Source organism: Empidonax traillii, unplaced genomic scaffold (assembly GCF_003031625.1).
Source record: "Empidonax traillii isolate 1590-97213 ecotype Southwest subspecies unplaced genomic scaffold, ASM303162v1 scaffold1107:size665980, whole genome shotgun sequence".
In the NCBI taxonomy this organism is placed as follows: domain Eukaryota; kingdom Metazoa; phylum Chordata; class Aves; order Passeriformes; family Tyrannidae; genus Empidonax; species Empidonax traillii.
Genome location: NW_020956300.1, coordinates 60,399 through 80,193, shown reverse-complemented (window position 1 = coordinate 80,193; position 19,795 = coordinate 60,399). Strand labels below are relative to the sequence as shown.

The window sequence follows — 19,795 nt, the reverse complement described above, 5'->3', positions numbered from 1 at the left end:
TCTGCTTTTTATTAGGATCTTTCCAGAGAAAAGTCACATAGCCTTATTCCATTCCAGGCACTTTTAGCTGTTACCTAATGCTTAAGAATTACATACCACCCTTTTCAGGCTACCTTAGTAATGCTTCCTGTTCTTGCTGTGTATGATGCAGCTCTCTTAAACCTGTATTGCATTATATCTGCAGGAACATGCACACAGATGTTTGCAAAAAGAAAAGGAGTTTGTTCCAACTCCTATCAGCTAAAAAGCATTCAAAACTTTTTAAAATAAATATTGAAACACTCTTTTATAAACGGGGAGGTTCAGACTTGGTATTAGGAAACCTTTCCTTACCGAGAGGGTGGCCAAACACTGGAACTGGTTTCCTAGAGAGGTGATTGATGTCCCAGGCTTGTCAGTGTTTAAGAGGCATTTGAACAATGCCTGTAGTAAGATGCTGTCACTTTTGGTCAGCCCTGAAGTGGTCAGACAGTCTGACTGGATAATAGTCTAGTCTGACTGAAATAGTTACTTCTATTCTATTCTATTCTATTCACTTTATGAAATGGCATAGACAGAAAATCAAAACCCTGGTTAAAAAGAAACAAAGACCCTACACATAAGAAGAATTAGTTATGTAAAAACATAGTTTCACAGTCTAATTTACTGTATATGCTAGAGTAAAACTGGCAATTTTAATAGAATAACCTAATTACTTATTATTTTACAAATTAAGCAGATTAAACAGCATTGTATAATTTATGACTGCTTTGGTTTGTTGCACATATTGTTTATGTTTAAACTGCACAGTAAATTTCTATATTGCAAGCATTCTAGGTATACTTTATCTGATTGGAAATACATAAGTTTAGACAAGTAACTATCTGACTCTTCCAGATAGATGACTGCACTTGTCTGTGGTTTATCTGATGCTGGGTAAACAACTTTTTCTGGCATTTGCACAATGAGGAGAAATACAGGCAGCTTCATTCTGAGGAAGCTCTCCAGTGCTGCAGGAAAAGAGCAGCTTGAGAGCAAGGACAGCTTACCATATTAAAATGGCTAACTTCCTTCTCCCGTGCTTCTACACATGCTCCCGCTCCTTCATCATGATTGCTGTGATTACCTTGGAGGATCACTGTCCTTTAATAAGAGAGCACTGTGTAACACAAGGCTCCAGGTGCACTTTGTACGGGCATTAAAAAGCAGCACTGTCAGTGCTGATTGCAGAGTTTTCTGCCTCAGGATGGCCCCAGTATGGATAATGTGTGCCTGCTGCTGAATAGGGCAGGGGAACTGGAAACACAGACACAGAAAAGGCTGAGGTATTCAGTGTCTTCTTTGCCTCAGTCTTTACTAGTAAGAGTGACCTTCAGAAATTAAAGGACCAGAGACTAGGGGGAAGGTGTGGATCAGTGAAGACTTACATTCAGTGGAGAAGAACAAGGTTAGGGGACTAACCTTAGAACACTTCAGCAAACTGGACCTACCTTAGTTCGTGAGGCTTGAGAAGGAGCACCTTCAAACACTGAGGCAGCTGCTTGATGTCTTTATGTGTCCGCAGCTGCTTGATGTCTGTATGTGTCCACTTAATTGTCTTTGAATGGTCATGGAAACTGGGAGAGGTTGAAGACTGAGGCTTCTGCAGAGTGGAAAAAATCAAATGTCACCCCTGTCTTTGAAGAGAGTAAGGAGAAGGATACAGGAAACTACAGGCCCATCAGCCTTACCTCCATCCCTGGAAAGGTGATGGAGCGACTAATCCTGGAAACCATTCCAAACACATGGAGAAGAAATTGACTGGGAGTAATCATCATGGATTTACAAAGGCGAAACTACTGTTAACCAACTTGATAACCTTCATAGGATAGCCAAATTGATAGGCTGTGGGTAGAGCAGTGGATGACGTGTACCTTGACTTTACCAAAGCCTTTGAGACTGTCTCCCAAAACATTCTTAAATATAAACTGACAAAATGCACAGTGAGGAAAACCGGATGAGTGGCTGGGACCAGAGGATTGTGATCAGCACCACAAAGTACAGCTGGAGGCAAGTCACTATTGCTCTGACCCTCAGAGGTTGATACTGGAGCAGATACTGTTTAATATCTTCATTAATGGCCTGGATGATGGGGCAGAGTACACCTTCAGCAAGTTTGTAGACAATACAAAACTGAGGGGAGTAGCTGATACACCAAATGGTTGTGCCACTCAGAGGGACTTTGCCCGGCTACAGAATTGCCCTGAGGGGAATCTGATGAAGTTCAACAAAGGGAAATGAAAAGTCTTGAGCCTGGGGAGGAATAACTCCATGCACCAATATCTGCTGGAGGTTGACTGACTGGAAAGCAGCATTAGGAAGAGTGTTACCAGCAGTTTGAAGAATGTGATCCTTCCCTTTTCCTCAACACTGGGGAGACCACATCTGAAATTCTGGGCTCCCCAGTACAAGAATGGTATGGAGTGACTGAAATGAGTCCAGCCACAAAGAGACTGGAGCATCTTTCATACGCAGAGAGGCTGAAAGAGATGGGACTGTTGAGCCTGTATAAACACGTGATATGAGCCAGTGGAAAAGCCAAGATCTTCTCAGCCTTACTCACTGACAGGACAAAAGGCTATGGGCAGAAATGAAAAACCATGAAATTCCATGGAGCAGGTTGTCCAGAGAGGTTGTGGAGTTCCATCCTTGGAACTATGCAAAACCCAACTAGACATGAACTTGGAACCAACTGTAGCTGACTCTGATTGAATAGGTATGTTACCCTGCAGGACTTCAAGAAGTTCCTCCAAATCTAAATGGATCTGTGATAATTTAGAAGGTGGGTGTATGAGGGGAATATTCTTATTGAAGAGCCTATCACCTTTGAATCAGCTGTGGTTGGATAGGACCCACACGAGGACATCAGGGACAAGGCAAGAACATATCATGTTCATGATGTTTTCCCAAATGCAGGATGTAGGCACTGGCTTCATCTCATGCTGATAAACATTGCCACGTGAGCATGTTAAAACTGAACCTTCTGGGGTCAGTATACACTGTTTATTTTAGAGATCTTTGGTCAAAGCAGAAGAATTCCTCCTTATACAATATTGAAGTCTGGATAAAATTCCACACAGAAGGGTTGTAGAAATTGAGATTAGCAGAGTGATAGCCCAGAGATTTTCAAAGGACAGAGGTTTTCAAATGAGTTGGTAGGCAAGCTATATATCAACAGTACGTACTTTTGTTCCCTAGATAAGTGGAAGTATTGATGATGAACTGTGGAGGGAAAATGAGCTTTAGTTAAGCGATAGCACAGATACTGCCTAGATTTGACATTGTGGGAAACTTAATTATATTGTTCCTGTCACCAAGCTATCTATCTGGGCTCAGCCTTGTACTCCTTTAACTTTAAGCAAGTGAGTGTTCCCATTAGCACTTTGTAAAAGACAACTCCCAAGTGAGCCAGTTGCCATATAGTTCTTTCATACTTATTTTTTAAAAAAAAACACAAACCAAACCCCATCATTTTCAACAAATCAGATTTTGAAATAAAATTGTGGAGTTCTTCCTGAAGCTTTTGGCATATGACTGTGTCGTCATTACTTTGCTGAATTTAAGTAACTTGATACATTGATGAATTTAAATTACTTCACAAGATCAATATAAAGTGATTTGTGAAAACTGCTGAACAGTAATTGGATTTAAAATCTAATATGATGGTGTTGTAGAAGAAAGTTTGATATCTAACCTAACACACAGTTGAAGACCATCACCTTTCCTTTCTCTTCATTCACAGAAATGTATCCAGCTGTAGCTGTGAAAAGCTGAACTGCTTGTGTAATAAAGTACAACGTTTTTTATACATCAGTCAATTTTTTTTAATGTAGCATGAAGTTAGTCTACTGCAGTCATGACCTCCATCTAATGCAGATTCTTTTACTGTTATGTTTTACTTATCCATTGTTTCATCATGCAAAAGCTCCTAGCTGCTATCAGAAGGTTTTCTTCTGAAACTAAACTGGGTTTTGTTCATCAGGAAACAGAATGGAGAACTCTGAAAAAAAAGTGAAAATTACCTTATCAAGTGTTTATAGCTTATTTTTAACAAATGAAAAGTGTTTTTTTTCAATAAATATTAAATATTTCATTAAATAGTAGGCTTTATTCCTACCTAAACGTTTCTTGACAGCTCTTCCCATATTTTCTGTTTTGATCCATCCTTGCTATACTTTTCAGTAGCTTGCACTTACTGATATTTGAAGTATTTCCCTTATTTCTGGCATTCCTATCACACACTATATGTTACTGTAAGTGCCCATGCTGGGGTTTTTTTTGTAGGTGAAATTGGTGTTTATCTAACAACAAAATATCTGCTAAAACATTTAATATAAAAATAGTGGTACTCACATCTCAGAGCATTTCTTGGAATAGCAGCTGTATGCTTTGTGCTGCAGCATTGGGCTCAAAACTGGTGTCCTTTTATAGTGCAACTGGTCTACTTGGTTCTAATGTGTAGAAACAAGGCTTTGAATCATGCATAGAATATTAGCAGAGACAGTAATACATGCAGTTATGCACATGTTGTCAAAAAATGTATGTCAGTGTATGATCTGCTCCTTTCATTTATTAGGGCATTACTTCTCAAGTGCATATTGGAAAGAAAAAATAAATTTAATACACATTGCTGGACATACACTTACTAATATCTTCTTGGTGTCTTTTATTTTAAGGTTTATGGTACATTGGCAGATGTGTGGTAAACACTGGAAGCATTTGTATCTGTCAAGAACTTAAATATTATAGCAGAACTTGAAGCCATGAAACCATAACTGTCTAATTAAAGTCAGTTGCTTTGTTCATCAGCTTCTCAACATTTCAGTATATGATGGCACAGCCTTTGGTACCAGTTTCATCATTTCCAATTCCCCTTCTTTTTCCCCAATTTTCCTTTCATTTATGGAAATGAGAGAGGACATATTTCTTACCTTTGGTGAGAAGAGGTTCAAATCCAGTGTCAAATTCTCACACTTTTCTGAAAAGTGTTTTTTTTAAATTAATTCTCTAAATTTCCTGGGTTCCTCCCCTGCATCTTCTACAGTGGAGTTACTTCTTTTATGGGGTGCAGTTGCCCCAGCAAAGTGTTGTGGACTGACCACAATTCCCAATTCCCAACCCCCCTGCAGCACTTGAGGGACTGAGGGGTGACAGAGAAGTTGGGAGTGAGGGAATTAAATTTAGCCTAGGATGAAGAAGTGGGGAGTTAGGAAGAAGGTGTTTTTAGTCTGAAGATTGTTTCTCGCCATCCTACTGTATTTTTAATTAGCAGTATATTAATTTGTCTTCCCCAAGGCGAGGCTGTTTTGCCCATGACAGTAATTGGTGAGTGATCTGCTTGTCTTTATCTTGACCTGTAAGCTTTCTCGTCTTGTTTTTCTCCCTGTGTTCTGTAGAGGAGGGGAAGTGAGAGACCAGCTGGGTGTGCATGTGACTGTTAGCCAAGTAACCCACCACAGTTATCAACATTCACACATCGTTTTGGCAAGTAATGCTGAGCAGTGCGGGAATGTTCAACATAGACTGCCCAGTAAATAATGTAGGAGTAATACATCGTGCATTGTGCATTCCTGTTTAATATGTTTTGAGAAAATCCACTTTACAATTTGAAATTATTTGAATATTTGGAAGTTGATACTGTGATTCTGTGTTTCAGATTTGCTGCACTCCCTTTTTAAGATTGAGATCTGTTATGTCAGGAAGGAATAGGATCTTTAATATACCTCCATTTTTTCCTCTTTTTTTTTGGAGATTGTTAAGCAAGAGATCTGAAAGGGATTACCTCTTTCTGTTGACTGTATAGGGGCTCAGAGGTCTGAAAAATGTGGAGTTAGCGGTCTGGGCTGCCATCACGCTCTGGATTTAGGTGCTACGATAGATACCTAACTCTGCTTTGGCACCATGGCAGGCTTGTCTCAGTGTTTTCACTGGGCATCTGAACTGAAGGGAAGATGCTCTAAGAGACTGAAAATGGTGCAGTCTGATTCTTCTTATTTGCAAAAGGAGAAGAAAGGAGGCTTTTCACTCCTTCCCCAAAGCCGAATAAAAGGCATGAACAACTGTCAAAGAAGGACACTATGAATCCTTTCTGTAAGCTATATATATGTTTTCTTTTTTCTTTGTTCTTCCTTTTTCATTGTGAAACATAATAACTCTTCACAAAGTGAGCTACTGAGCTGAGCAGACTTCTGCTATCATCTCAGTTGGTCTTTTAACTGCTACCAACCCTTTGTATTGGAAAGGAAGGTTTTTTTCTTGAGGGCAAATACAGATATTTTGAAGCAAATGAGTTTTTTGGACTGTTTTGGTCCCAGAAACGATACAAACATGTATGAATAAGTGACTATCTTGTATGTCATAAAAGATTTTCAAAGAAAACTTTTTTTTTTTCAGATTTAAAGAAGAGAGTAAGGAGACACTGAAACACTTGATATATGGATATAGGAAGCAAAACCACTAATCTTGTAAGGTGCAGTTCGGCATGGAGGAGAAACAGCTAGATTCTCTGAAATGCTGACTAACTAGATAGTTTCCCTCCTATTTTTTTTTTCTGATGTTTTTTGACTCTTATTATCATGAGAAGGTGACCCTCCAGTTATCTAAAGAAGTATTGACAGTGTCTTATGCTAAATGATATAATGCATTATGACTGTTACTCTTAAGTGGACATGACCTTATTAACTTGCATACTTTTGTTGCAGAATCTTACTTACAAAACTACTCTGCTCTTCACAATTCTGGAGCCTAAACTGCAGCCTGCCACAAAGTATAAACACGTTATGCAGATATGCTGATGCAGCCAATTTGTTTTGCTTTCACTAATTCTTTATGTATTGTAAGTTGTAGTATGTTTTTTTTTTAAGTGAGTAACATACCTGGTAAAGGTTATAGAGCCCCATTTCTGCTTTCATTGACAAATCACATTCCTACTGAATTTCTTTTGGTTTATACAGGTGATCCTGGATAGTCTTAGACCTAGATTTAATGAAGAATTCTACCTGTATCCAACAAGAAAGCACAGTGTGTCAGAGCTGTACTTGCAGGCATGCAGAAGCAATGAGCAATAAAGTATACTTGAACCACAAGAGAACATAAATAAATCACTCAAACTACACACAAGCTGCTGATCTTTGGAAAGAGCTACTGCTGGTTTTCTAAAATTTCTTTTCAGAGGATAACCACAGAGTGTTTTCACTGAGCATGAATGAAACACCTTGGCATCCACTGAAGCAGACTTGGATCGGGAGAGCTGGCAGCCTCTCATAAGAAGCAGTTTTTGTTGAACTGCCTTTGAAGAGTTTGAACTGGCAGTGCTGTGTTCTGGCTACAGGGTAACTTGGCTAAGAACATTAGGATTTCCCCTGACATTAAGCCATTTAAAGAAAAAAAATAATAATTTCCTTCTCTCCCAGCCCCATTCAAGAGGAGCAACTATTTTTACTGCCAGACTTGCTGAGTGTTCGTCCCTCATGAATGGAGCAGCAGAATCAAAACCATTTATGGTTTTAGTAATTAAAGACCAGAAGACACAAATTAAAAGTATATTAAGTAGCTCGTATCTAATGGTCTATTAAATTTTATTTTACAATCAGAACATGCAAAATTATGAAGGAAAGCAGAGATAATTAAACACTGATAAGATATGAGAACAGTCTCAAGAAAAAGGACTGGAGCACTAGTTTTGGTAGATGTAGCAGTAGGAGGAGGATATGATTCTCAGTCACATGAAAGTTGGGAACTGTGGCTCCTAGAATCCAACAGCTGGGACAGCAGTCTTTTATAAAACCATATAAAAAATTCTGATTAAAAAAAGTTGGTTTGCAAACTTCCCATTTTTGTCTCTTCCTTGGTCCTCCATCTTGATGTAGATTTCGTAGAAACATAGAATCACAGAATGGTTTGCATTGCAAGGAACTTTAAAGATCAGCTAGTTCTGCTCCCTGCCATGGGCAAGCAATGCCTTCCACCAGACCAGGTGCTCAACTTCCAGTGATGGGGCATTTCCCCGAGAAATTGTACAGCAATGGCACTGATGCTGCACTACTGCCAAACCGAGCAGAATAATTACTTCAATATCTCCAAGTTGTACTTCAATTTATATGTCACAGAAAATTATTTACCTTTTCTTTGCAACATGTAATCCTTTCAGTTTTTCCTGATGAGACTACCACTGCTTTACTGCTGGGTGTTCATTTTGTATATCTGCAGTTTGCCTATATGTTTCCACAATATTATCTTTTCGGGTGTGGGGCAAACTCTTACATTTCATGGGTTTGCTTTGAATTGATTTGTCCTTTCTTGAGTTTGAAACCATTACCAACTCTTTCTCCCTTGGCAAATTAAAAATGCACCTTTTTATGTATCATCTGAGACTTTAATTTCAATTTTGAATAAAATTGCTTTGAAATTATCATTAGCTGGCAAACCTGTTTAAGATTTATCTTGCAGGTTATTATAAATTGTTTAGTAATTTGAGCAGGTATTACTCTTAAGTGTCATCTGCTCTCTAATTCTCTAGGCATTTATTCAGAATGTTTGCCTCTTCACTTGTCTTGGATTTCTCCTGCAGGTTCTATAAAATTCTTAAGCCTAGGTATGAAACATCATTTGCTGCTATAACTCCAGAGCTTGCTTAGTTCAGTATGCCTAAGACATGTTGCTAAAATCAACTAGTCACAGATAAAGAACACAAAATTTGCAAGGAAAGCAGAGGAAATAATACACAATTTCTGTATAGTTTTCCTCCATTGCAAACACTGGTGGTACTCCACCACTCCTTCCTGAAATAATCTCACGTTAATGTCTTTTTTTCCTATTCTGAAGGAAAAATGGATGTTTGTACCTCGTGATTGCTCTCCTTGTTTTCAAAAACTTGAATTTTGTCTCTATAGGGAATATTTTAATCTTCCATGCATATGTGCACCCTCTCACATATCAAAATGCATCTTTCTTGGAAACGGAATTTTGATATTAAATGAACAACTGTTCCAAGAAAAAAAACTTAACTGATAGAAGGGTGCTGAAGTGCTTGGGAATACTGAAATGCTGATACTCCCTCTTGTGGTTGAACTGGAATAAGACAAGCCAAGGATTCTTCATAAATGCTTAATTCATCGCTTTTCTGGATGAATATCTTGGGTAGTCTGATTAGTAATCTGATGCTGAAAATTCTTGTGACTCATCAAAAATCTATTTCCCAAAGAAATACTTGTGTACTTCTAGAGAAGAAAATAAAAATTAAGTTAACCACAATTTTATTTGTAACAAATGTATTTTCAACCAGCCTGCCTTCTCATTCTTGCCTTTATTTAGAGTTATTAGATGTCAACTGTCCGTTTGCTCAGGAGTGATTGAGGGGTATGGCAAATTTGTGATCTGGCAGCTAGAACTGAAAGCCACCAGACTAATCACAAACTAAAACATGCATTAAATAAAATCAGTTTTTAATGGCTGCATGGACTATGGCTACTCTGATACCTTGCAGGTCTGAGAGACTGGATCAATCTAGCGAATACTTGACACATTTATAGGAAATCTGGCATATGTACTGTATCAAAATTGTATTGAAAACTTACAGTGCTTGCTAAACTTATGAAAACAAGCATAGAAGAGTTAAGCATAAAGAAAATGGCAATTTTCAGACTCTTGGTTCTGGTTCCCAGCTAGAGCTGAGTCTAAGCCCAAGAGATTTTGTATACAGCGAAGTTTTTTCTTCTGTGTTCCTCTGTGCACAGCAGTAAGAACTAGTGAAAAAGACTATAAACACACTGCAAGAGTAGAAGATGATAATTTTTCCTGTGTATTTCACAACAGTCTATGACCCAAATTGAAGCAGAAGGTCTCAGGATTCTTGAGTCCAAATTCTGCCACAGTAGCAGCATCACTAAACACTTGGCAAATCTAGTTTGAAGTGCATTATAGAACTGTGCATTGAGTTTGCTTTAGTCATGTGATGTAAAATAATTTCAGTAGAAATGCTGAGGTCAGAAAGAATAATTTCTATGGTGGGAAAAAAAACCCCAGAAACCAAAACCAAAACAAAGATTGTGTCAGATTTCTCATATTGAGTGTGTGAACTTAGAGAACCATGTCTGACCATTATTGATCTGATGCTTCCATCACAGTCCAGTCCTGTGTAAATATAAAGGTTTACGATGCCCCAGATTTCCAAACTGTAAGTAACTGTAAGTTGACATTTTAAGGAGTTGCACCAAGTAAAATCAAACTGCCATAAAGTTCATGTGCAGCACTAATTGTAATTTAACTGCGTGGTTATTACAAGAGCTTTTAATTAACCCAGTCATCATACTGTGGCATACAAATTGTGCATAATAGCAACATGCTGAGTATAATGACAATGGGTTTTTCTGAACTGTGAAAATCAGAAGTTTTATAATTTTATGAGGTTTCTTTTTATGTCCTTAAATATTATGTGGCATTTAAGAATATTTCACCAAAAAGGAAAAAAGTTTAGTAAGTTGCTGAGCCTTGTCTATTTTAAAATTTGGTAGCAGTCTTTAATTCTTCCTGAAATTCAGTGAGATGTGTAATTCTCTCCTGAATAATATTTCTGGTGATTTTTTATTCTCACTTTTCTCAGGGTATTTTTGATCCCATTTGAGGATCATTTTGCACACTCTTCAGTGATTTAGTTTCTGAAGCCAAAAAAACCTGTTCAGTTTGTGGAAGCATTCAGAATGGATACCACTCGAGTGAAACTGTAAGGTAGTAAGAATGCATTCTGGTCAGATATTGATGCAAAATGGTAATTCATTAGTTCATTCTCTTAAAGTTATGATTCCAGTCAGTGCCTCTCAAGATGAGCAATAACAGCACTGAATGAATTCTTACTTGGAAGGTTAATTTTGCACCCAAAGACTAAAAATTAAGAAAAAATGTAGCTAATGGATATAGTTGTAGTCCTTCAGAAAAAAAACAGGAAATGGAACTAGATGGTGTTACTTACCACATGTACTCATTCCCTGAGATACAAAATGCAATTAAAAAAAAAAAAAAAGAAAAAAAGAAGCAGACATGATTATGGAAACTGTATTCATCTGTTTTTTAGACTGTCATCAGCCCTGTACTGTGAAAAAGGAAGCTGAAATATTTAGGTTATTAATTATTTGGCTTAGAGGCAAGATAAGAGTGTATGACCTTTTTATGTGCACAAGTTTACTGAAGAAAGCAGGTGATAATGAAGATTAGGCTAGTGTGGGAGACAAAAGTGAATTTGTCATGCACATACAGTTAATGGCTTAAACATGACACAGAAGTGACAGACGCTACTGAAGAGTTAAAAAAAACCAAGGTTGGGTTCAGCTGGGTGAGCCACAAATGCGTGAGGTACCAAACACACAAAGAAGAACCAACACAGTCTGTCAGTCAGTGGTGCCTGGGATTTGAACATCAGAGATACGAGGAAGGTAACAGAGAGGATGACATCACTGTTGTACAGGCTGAAGTAGCACATTCTGAAGAAACTATGTATGAATAAGTGAGTGACTCTGCTAAAGACTGGTAAGCTAACTTTGTGCTGTTCCTGTCATTAACAGAACTGAGTTCTCAGCAGTATGATTGCTGTCATGCATATCTTTGTGAGAATGGCAGAGGTGTATATGATGCTGTGGAAATGCTTTTTAGTAGAATTTTCAGAATTTTCAAACGCTGGGAAAGAAATCTTAAGTTCTTAAAAAGACATTTCAGATACGGGCTTTTCATGTTTTTTTTTTTTTTTCATATATAAATTTTACCCAAGATTAATTTTTAAGAAGGATTTTATATTTGAAACTAAGATTTGTATTTACATGTATCAGTGAATGCAAATTTCCTTGCATTGTCATGAGACAGAGACTCCTTGCCATCTCAATCTGACTCTCACTCCCTGTTAAACCCTTATTTTTATTCTTGGTAAGACAGAGAGCAGTAAAGTGTATGGCAAGCTGGAACTGAGGCAACTCAAACAATCAGCTTTGTCATAAAAGCTGATCATAAACATAAAGCTCTCTGTGTCACATCTGTGAGAATAAGAGAATAGGAGAAAAGTGAGACAAGTAAAAGGACGAAAATATTTTGTGCCTCTGGTGTTTCTGCGTTATATTGGTGTAGACTGGCTGATGGGATTGGCTGCTGCAGAGGCTGGCAGAGTGCAGCACTGAAGGAGAAAACTCACATAAGGATGGATGAAGCCTAGAAAAAGTGTGGAGACTTGAAGAGGGGGAAATGAAAGTCCAGTTAAGCTGGTGGAGTGTGCTATAATATGCTCTGAAAAAGAGCTATCAGGGGAAATAGTGGGAGGGCGGTTGGAAGTCGAATTTGAGCACTAGAGCAAATGTAGTAAGATGCTGCCCAAAGAGACACTGTTTCTGATAAGAAATGGTGAAAATAATACTTGAAGTGTTGTTTGAAGTGAACTCCCTTAAAGGACATTAGTCATATGTCCAGAGACAATTGTCTTGCAGGTAAATTCATGCACCTCATTTGAAGGGGATTCAAACTATAACTTGACTGCCTGAGTTAAGACATGAGCCACAGCCCAGAAGGACTGTTCACTTTTGACTTCAGTCTTGCTTTCAGTATTCATGTGTTGCAGTGATGCTGATTGTTCTTCTTTTCACTGGCTTAGGCAAATACATTCAATGAGTCTTACATTGTCACCTCTTATACCGTGCATAACAACAAACTCATCAAAATTAGATGTGTTTATTCTATTTTAAATATTAAATGCCTTTCTTAATTAATACTACAGCAGTTCTTAGTTGGAAAGATGGTCCCTAGGACTTGCACTTCTCCCTTTTATGTGTGATGATAACTTGAAAATGAGATTTATTTGCTTTCTCTGTTCCTACATGTGGGGATATAAAATGCGAAAGGAAACAATAATCCTTACTGTGTAATATACACACTCTTTCCTCCTTCTCATGGTAGCTTCAAAAATTGGACCCTGTCTTAGAGCCAACAGCAATCTCCTCTCTCCCTTTTTCCTTTAAAAAAGTTGACTACCTGTTGAAACCAAGTTTTCATAAATCACACACAGTGTTAGTTTTTCACCCGTGCCTGTGTGCTACCTTGCACAAAATACATACTGTTTGATCTGCTTAATATCTTGTCTGATATGATTCCCAGCATGAACTACTTCTTACTTAATAAATATATATGGCCCTAATTATTTTTATTCAGTGCCTAGGTAATGAGCTATGAACACGATTTGATATCCTCGATTGTACAAAATGCTCAATATTACACTTTACAAAGAAGAAGACGGTAGTTCATTTGAATTTTTATCTATTGACATCCAGATCAGAAAGACAAACATAAAATGCCTTGATATTTTCAACGTCTGTGGTCCGAATCATTAAACTTACATCTTGGATCATTAAATTAACATGTTGCAACATCGTAATGCAAGTTTCCACTATGCTCACTGTTCACTGTATGCTCTGTGTAACTGTACTGAACATGCCATAATAATTTATCAACCTTGAAAGAAATCAAGAAGTTCAGTGCATATTAAAAATGTCATTGGGATATACCACAGAAAAAATGGAAATAGGTCGCTTTTCACAACACATCATATTCTCTGAGGTTACTTTTACTGTCTGCATAGCAATACACTTCCCTTATGGAAATTAAAAAGCCACAATCAATAAAATACATGTAGTGACTTTCTTATACACCTGGTATTCCTTAAAAAGGAGTGCTTTTATTATTTTTTTCCAACTATAAAATGACTAATTATGTGTTTGCTCATTCATTACGGATTTAGTGTTGAGAAATATGATAATTAATTATGGTTCTCTTAGCTTAATGTCTACAGATCTTTCTCATTAAAATGGTTTTAAACTGAATTGAGATATACATAATAATTATTGTTTATTTGCGTTCTTTCCTTCTTCTTGTTGCTTTTTTTCCATTTAGGTTAAAAAGATATGTGGTCCTCCTGTAAGGAAGCCTACGCAGTCTCCAGGTTGCTCCTTTGATCAGAACAAAGATAATCAAGTGTTGAAGATGTTCTCAAGAGACAGTGAAGAAACACTCACCAATAGAAGAAAGTAAGACATTAGTTTTATAGCCAAAAAGAAAGACTAAAGTAAGCCATTAATTTTACAACAGAATAGATTGTATTCAATTCAATGGCATGCATTACTAGAGAATAAAGACTCCAAAGAATAAAACATTTCAGCAACACTGTCTACTGTGTGACATTTTGGATTGAGTACTTTCATGACTAGATTCTGTTTTCTGAAATAATGGACATATGACCAGAGTCATTTGGTGTGGTTTAAAGTATTTGAGTGGATAACATTGGTAGAATGTGAATGTTAGCTGTATCTTTATGTGTAATTATTAAAAATACTTTTAACTTTGAACATCAGCAGGCAGTACTAAATCTGACAAAAACTGACTGTAGCTTTTTAGAGAAGACTATTTGTATAAGTCGATAATGCAGAAAAAATGACTTTTCTTACATACTTTTCTAGTGTAGAAAATGAGACAACTAAGCATCTGGGACTAAATCTTGAAAGTCCTGTTCAAGCAAGACCTGCTAATTTTTTTCTCTGGCTCTTTTGCCAGTATGTAGCGAATTGAGGTGACTGCAAAGGCTTGGAGATTTCATCTAGTGCAGCACTGCAGGGTGAAATTTGCCTAACTGCTTACGAGCTAGGTGTTTAAGCTGCTGTTGTAGTTTGTGGAAATGAGAACTCATTTCAGCTGCCCATGCATCTACAAGCATCCAGTGCCACTCAAGGACATGCTGGGGTATCCCAAATGATCTGCTTCTGCCAGGAAGGATGCAGGTATCCTGTAAGTTGTTTCATATCTTTCAACTTTCTGCAGGTATCCTGCATAGCTGAAAACATTTCAAAGACCAGTCTTTATTTAGACAAGTTAATCAACTTTTTAATGATTGTAAGTAGTAGTAGTGTGGTAAGACATAAGAATAGCGTTGCAGTGAGACTAAAGGCTTTATTTTATGCAAATAAAGTGCAAAGGTAAAATCAGAAATTTCATTTCTGTCACAGTGTTTGCTGAAATACAGAGAAATTTTCTTTGCCTCTTTCTCCTCTCATTTTCTTTTGCAGTGAGAAAGAAACAGAAGTGAGAGAATTGCAGGGAATAATTGCTCACTCCTGATGTTTGGAGAAGAAAAGGTGCCTCTGAGTTTCAAAGGCAGACCATTCTTCTTAGCGTAACAACCTTCATGTAGCAAACAGTGGAGAAAAAACCCCAAACCGGAATATACATAGCGCAAGTTTTGGAAAACATTATGGAAACAGAAAGAGGAGTTTGCTTTAGCCAGCACGGAAGTTCATTAGGGAATACCCATTATACGGCCATGTGTTTCACAGTTACATGTAGCTAAGCAAGTTCTTGATGTTTTCTGATCTCTAGCACTCTGCAAGCATGAAACCATGTTCTAAAATGTGACTTAAACCAAGACAGAACACTGGACTGGCTTTAAGGGAGATTGCCCGAGAGACCCTAAGGGGCAGGAGAGACAGTTGGCAACACAAAGGAACATTGTTTTCCCTTGATATCTTCCTGCCTTGAGATTCTGGAGACCCTTTATAGCATGCCATAGGCTGTGCACCAGAAAGGAGGAAGGGAAAGTTTTACATCCACTGATGCAGATTTCAGTTTAACAGCTTCATAGTTGATATCATCTGCAGTTACTGCCTCCTGAATCACCTCCTTCCTTATTAGTCACAGTCACTTTATATTTCACTTTATATTCCCATGGCAACTGTAAGAACCTCGCATGGAAGAGAGATTTCAGCAAATGTGTGCAGCCTGCTTTTAAGGAAGTGCTCTTCTCTAACTCCGCCTTATTTACTGCTTGTGTACTTCTGGCAGCAGCTTGCTCTCAGCAACTTTCACAGGCTTTAGCAGCAAAGGATTGGCTTCTCCAAACTGGAGACTTTATGAGTGACAGTTATCTGAGGGAAAACAAATGAATGAAAAAAATTTCATTAAATATGTGACTCCTGATTTCCTAATGTTTTTCAAGTGCATCTCCAGATGAAAGTTTACATTTTTTACATGGTGGACTGCCTCTGCCTGAACTATTCCTGGATTATTTTTACCATTGGACTTAAGCTGGTATTTTCTGCTCCTATGTGGTACAAGAAGAAAAAGAAATTTCTCCGTGCTTTTCATGCCAAAAAATTGCTAGAGAAGTTTTAAAAAAGGCTAAGCAGACCCTTCCATAGCAACATACAAACTTGAAAGTATATAATGTTTTTTCCTCAGACCTTCATATTGCAGACAGCTTTTAGAACTGGGAATGAGAAAGAAAAAAAAAAAAAGAAAAACATTTAGAAATAAACAGATAAAAGGTATCTTCAGCTTCCACTGACTGTAATTGCACATTTGTGCTCAGCTGCCTATAATTACATGCTATCTGGTCTTGAAGATGATGATGTGAAAATTGACATTCATACCATCCACCCTTCTAAATACTTTGGTCAGACATCAGTGGGGGCTGAAATCAGTTATTACTTCTCTGTTAACTTTAGCTTTGCCTCAGGTTGTATTTACTAATAAACTGAATGACCTTTCTGTTAAAATGCACTTTGTGACAAGCTATTATGCCAGCTATATTTATTTATTTATATATATATATCTTTCTTCAGAGGAAATTCCAACTATTCACTTTGTGAGGACTCTAAACACCAGTTTTCATCCAGAATGTAAATGTAAATCATAGACAAAATCAAAATCAGTCTCATTCAATGGAAATTATAGGGAAATTGCAAACACATTGTGCACACTGGATTCAGTGTTGGGTGGGGAGAAATAAAAGATGTGACTATTCATGGCTAGGAGCGTGTGGATGAATCATATTTACATATTTAAAATCTCTTGCACATAGGCAATTATATGATACCTACTCGAAATTAACAATACATAAGATTTTTCATAACTATAGTTTTACAATTATTAAAGCGCTGACATCACATTTAAAAGGTATAGCAAATCAAAATCACTGTGGTTTATGTAATATATTTGCTGTATTACACGAAAGAGCATGTGGCTTTTTAAATTATGAACTGTATGTAATCACTGATGTTTTATCTGTTTTAATTTGAAGTAACCAATAATTTAATTCCCTATACAATTTTAGGCCTACATTGACCTAATATAGAGGAATACATAGATTATTTGTGGCATTTTTTCACAACTCTGGATTCTATACAACAAGTAAACATAAAGTGAAGGTTGCTGGATTACAGAGCAATGAGTACAGCATTTGGTGGTGCTTTTCTATGTGCCTGCAGGTCATAGATAACTCAGTAAAGTGTGATGTTCTACACCAAAATGAATAAATATTTCAATTTTTCACAGCAGGAAGGAGTGTCCCAGGAAGAAATTTTCAATACATAAGCAAACAATTTATATTAAATACCACAGTTCAGTTAAGAACATACTAACTAAAAAGTAATTAATTTGTTTTGAATTAAGTACAAAACCTTATCATTAGCTCTGGGCGTCTTGACAGTTATTTAAAATAACAATTCATAGTTGATAAAGTACCAGCACAGCACATGGTGGAACTGATGTAATCGTTCAGACAGTTATTTAAATCTCCACTAAATATTTAACACCTACATCTTAAACCCATGTTACCTACATTTTGAGTTGCTGCCTAACTCTTAAAAAATATTTGTCTTAGTATCTGTAAAGCAGTATAGGGGACTAGTTGATATCTCCTTTGAAAAAGAGGTAACTTATTCATATGCACCTATTTTTTTATTTGCTATGTTGCCTGTTTTGGAACATTTTTTCATTTATTTGCCCAAGTATAACATTGCAAACAGTATCACAACTATGCAAGAAAATTTCATGTTGAAGGAAAATAGTTCCCATTCCAGAGCATGAGTAAAGCAGGTGTTTTTTTTTATTTTATTTGACCAGTAGGAATATCAACTTTGTAAACTACGAAAGTGTATCTGAAAGAATCAGACTTATCTAACAGGAAAGTGACAAATTGATTTAAAATATCACTGAAACCAGTGGAGAGTAATGGAATAAGCACATTCCTTATTTTCCTGTATAAATGCGCAACAGTAGTACAGCTTAATGTTGTTGATTGACACTGCCTGTTATTTCTTGTGTTCCCCTGTGCAGGGAATTTATCAGACACCTGCGGCTCTACAGAGCCTTTTACGGTGGCCTGGCTGATCACTTGTGCAGTAGCGAGTTGGCGGCTGCAGATGGACTCCCGTGTTGGAATGGAGAAGATGTTGTAAAAAGGTAACTTTCTGACTCTTGTCTTTTTTTTGTTTTGTTTTGTTTTGTAAGTCATGCTTCTCTGAAATAGCTTCCATTTGAGTCAAGTTGTTTCCCTGTGTCAATGTCAAGATTATTTCGAAAAATAAATCAGCATGGGTTTCCTTCTCTCAGGCTTCACCTGTAAACAGTAAACAGTACACAAAATCTCCCCGCATCTGTGTTTGAGGGAAAAAAAAAAAGAATTCTGCTGTTCTTCATATTTACAGCACCTAAATATGCGCTGGAAAAGAAGCTGGATTGGCATTTACAAAATACAGTTAGAGAAAAAGGATATGGATTTTTGTATCATCTTGATCTTTTTAAAATACTCCTTTTAATGAGTCTGTGATAACAGACTCAAGCTTAAGACTTTTTCTGGAAGAGAAGAAGAATGAAGTAATCTCTTAATATATATTGTTTCTCAAGAGAGAGCTAAAAGTTAAAAGATGAAGACACATTTTAAAGGTGAAACACAAGTATTTTTTTATGTATGCGGCAGCTTGGGAGATATCACTCAGCAGCAATGATAAAGAGATAATAAACTGCTATGCTCCTGGATGTATATCTTTGGAATCGCAGCTTACAAAATACTAGCATTTCTGGATGGCAGAAAGACTTTCAGAGAGCTGATGTCTATGTTTTTGCTTTATTGCTTTGATCACCAAAACAAATATTTCTCTGAGCGGGAAGTTATTGTGATGACAGAGACAAGGATATTGAAAGGTTTATTGCAATTATTTTTATTAAAAATCATTATAGTAGTGTGGCATTAGTGGTATTAGTAGGTAGTATCAAAGATCATATCAAAGAAGGTGGCTAAAGGCTGTGAGGTGAGTCAGTAGCATGAGATAGGAGGTACCAAGTAGAAGGAACAGTGGACAGCCTGCACCTTTAGGTATCTCTAAAAAAGTTAGGTAGGAACTGTCATTTATTTATTGATATCTAAGGAAATGGACAACCTTTCAGCAAACAGCTACAGGCCTGCTTTTCTTTAGCTTCATGGGCAGTGCAGTGCTTCAGCAGCACCAAGGCCCAGTGAGCGTTTGACTCCCTTGATAGTCTCATTGGCAACCTTGGTCCAAAGATCTGAGCAACTTTTGGATCCACCTAAAGATACACTGGGGGACAAAAGCACTCTATCTTAAAAGTAAGGCCACTTTGGTATAAGTTTAATTTATAAGTTTCCTTACAAAAATATTTTGTCTTCATATATATATATTATAACGTATCTATATTTGTATTTTTGGTCAGTAAATGTTAATGTTAGCTTCCTGAAGATCTGAGTTGTAGATAATACTTAGAAGTAAAGAATGATGATTAAAACCAGAAGAGCAGGATACTCTGACACCTGCAGATTATTTCACACATCTCAGTACCTCTGCTTGTACACTAAACACTTGGCTATGGAAAGTCAAATTCAGGGTGAGAAACACAGTCAAAAAAATTCTACAGACTTGGAAACAAGGAAGTTGTGTTTGAGCCAAAAAGGCTCGTGATCTGCCCC

General features: G+C 37.1%; 1 protein-coding gene across 2 annotated transcripts in view; it reads left to right on the top strand.

Moving 5' to 3' along the window:
• GPC5 (glypican 5) overlaps positions 1 to 19,421 on the top strand; it is an 86,740-nt gene extending 67,319 nt beyond the window's left edge. The window contains exons 3-5 of one of the 2 annotated variants that reach the window (XR_003573641.1): positions 13,936 to 14,069; positions 14,593 to 14,823; positions 18,148 to 18,239. Coding sequence is in view for 1 of the 2 variants with exons in the window: in XM_027904964.1 (XP_027760765.1) it covers positions 13,936 to 14,069; positions 18,148 to 18,273; positions 19,299 to 19,338 (300 nt within the window). In the remaining variant the exon portion in view is untranslated. Of the gene's footprint in view, positions 1 to 13,935; positions 14,070 to 14,592; positions 14,824 to 18,147; positions 18,274 to 19,298 lie in introns of those variants that run through there. The other variant, XM_027904964.1, reaches the window with a different exon arrangement.
• The last annotated feature ends 374 nt before the right edge of the window (positions 19,422 to 19,795 follow it).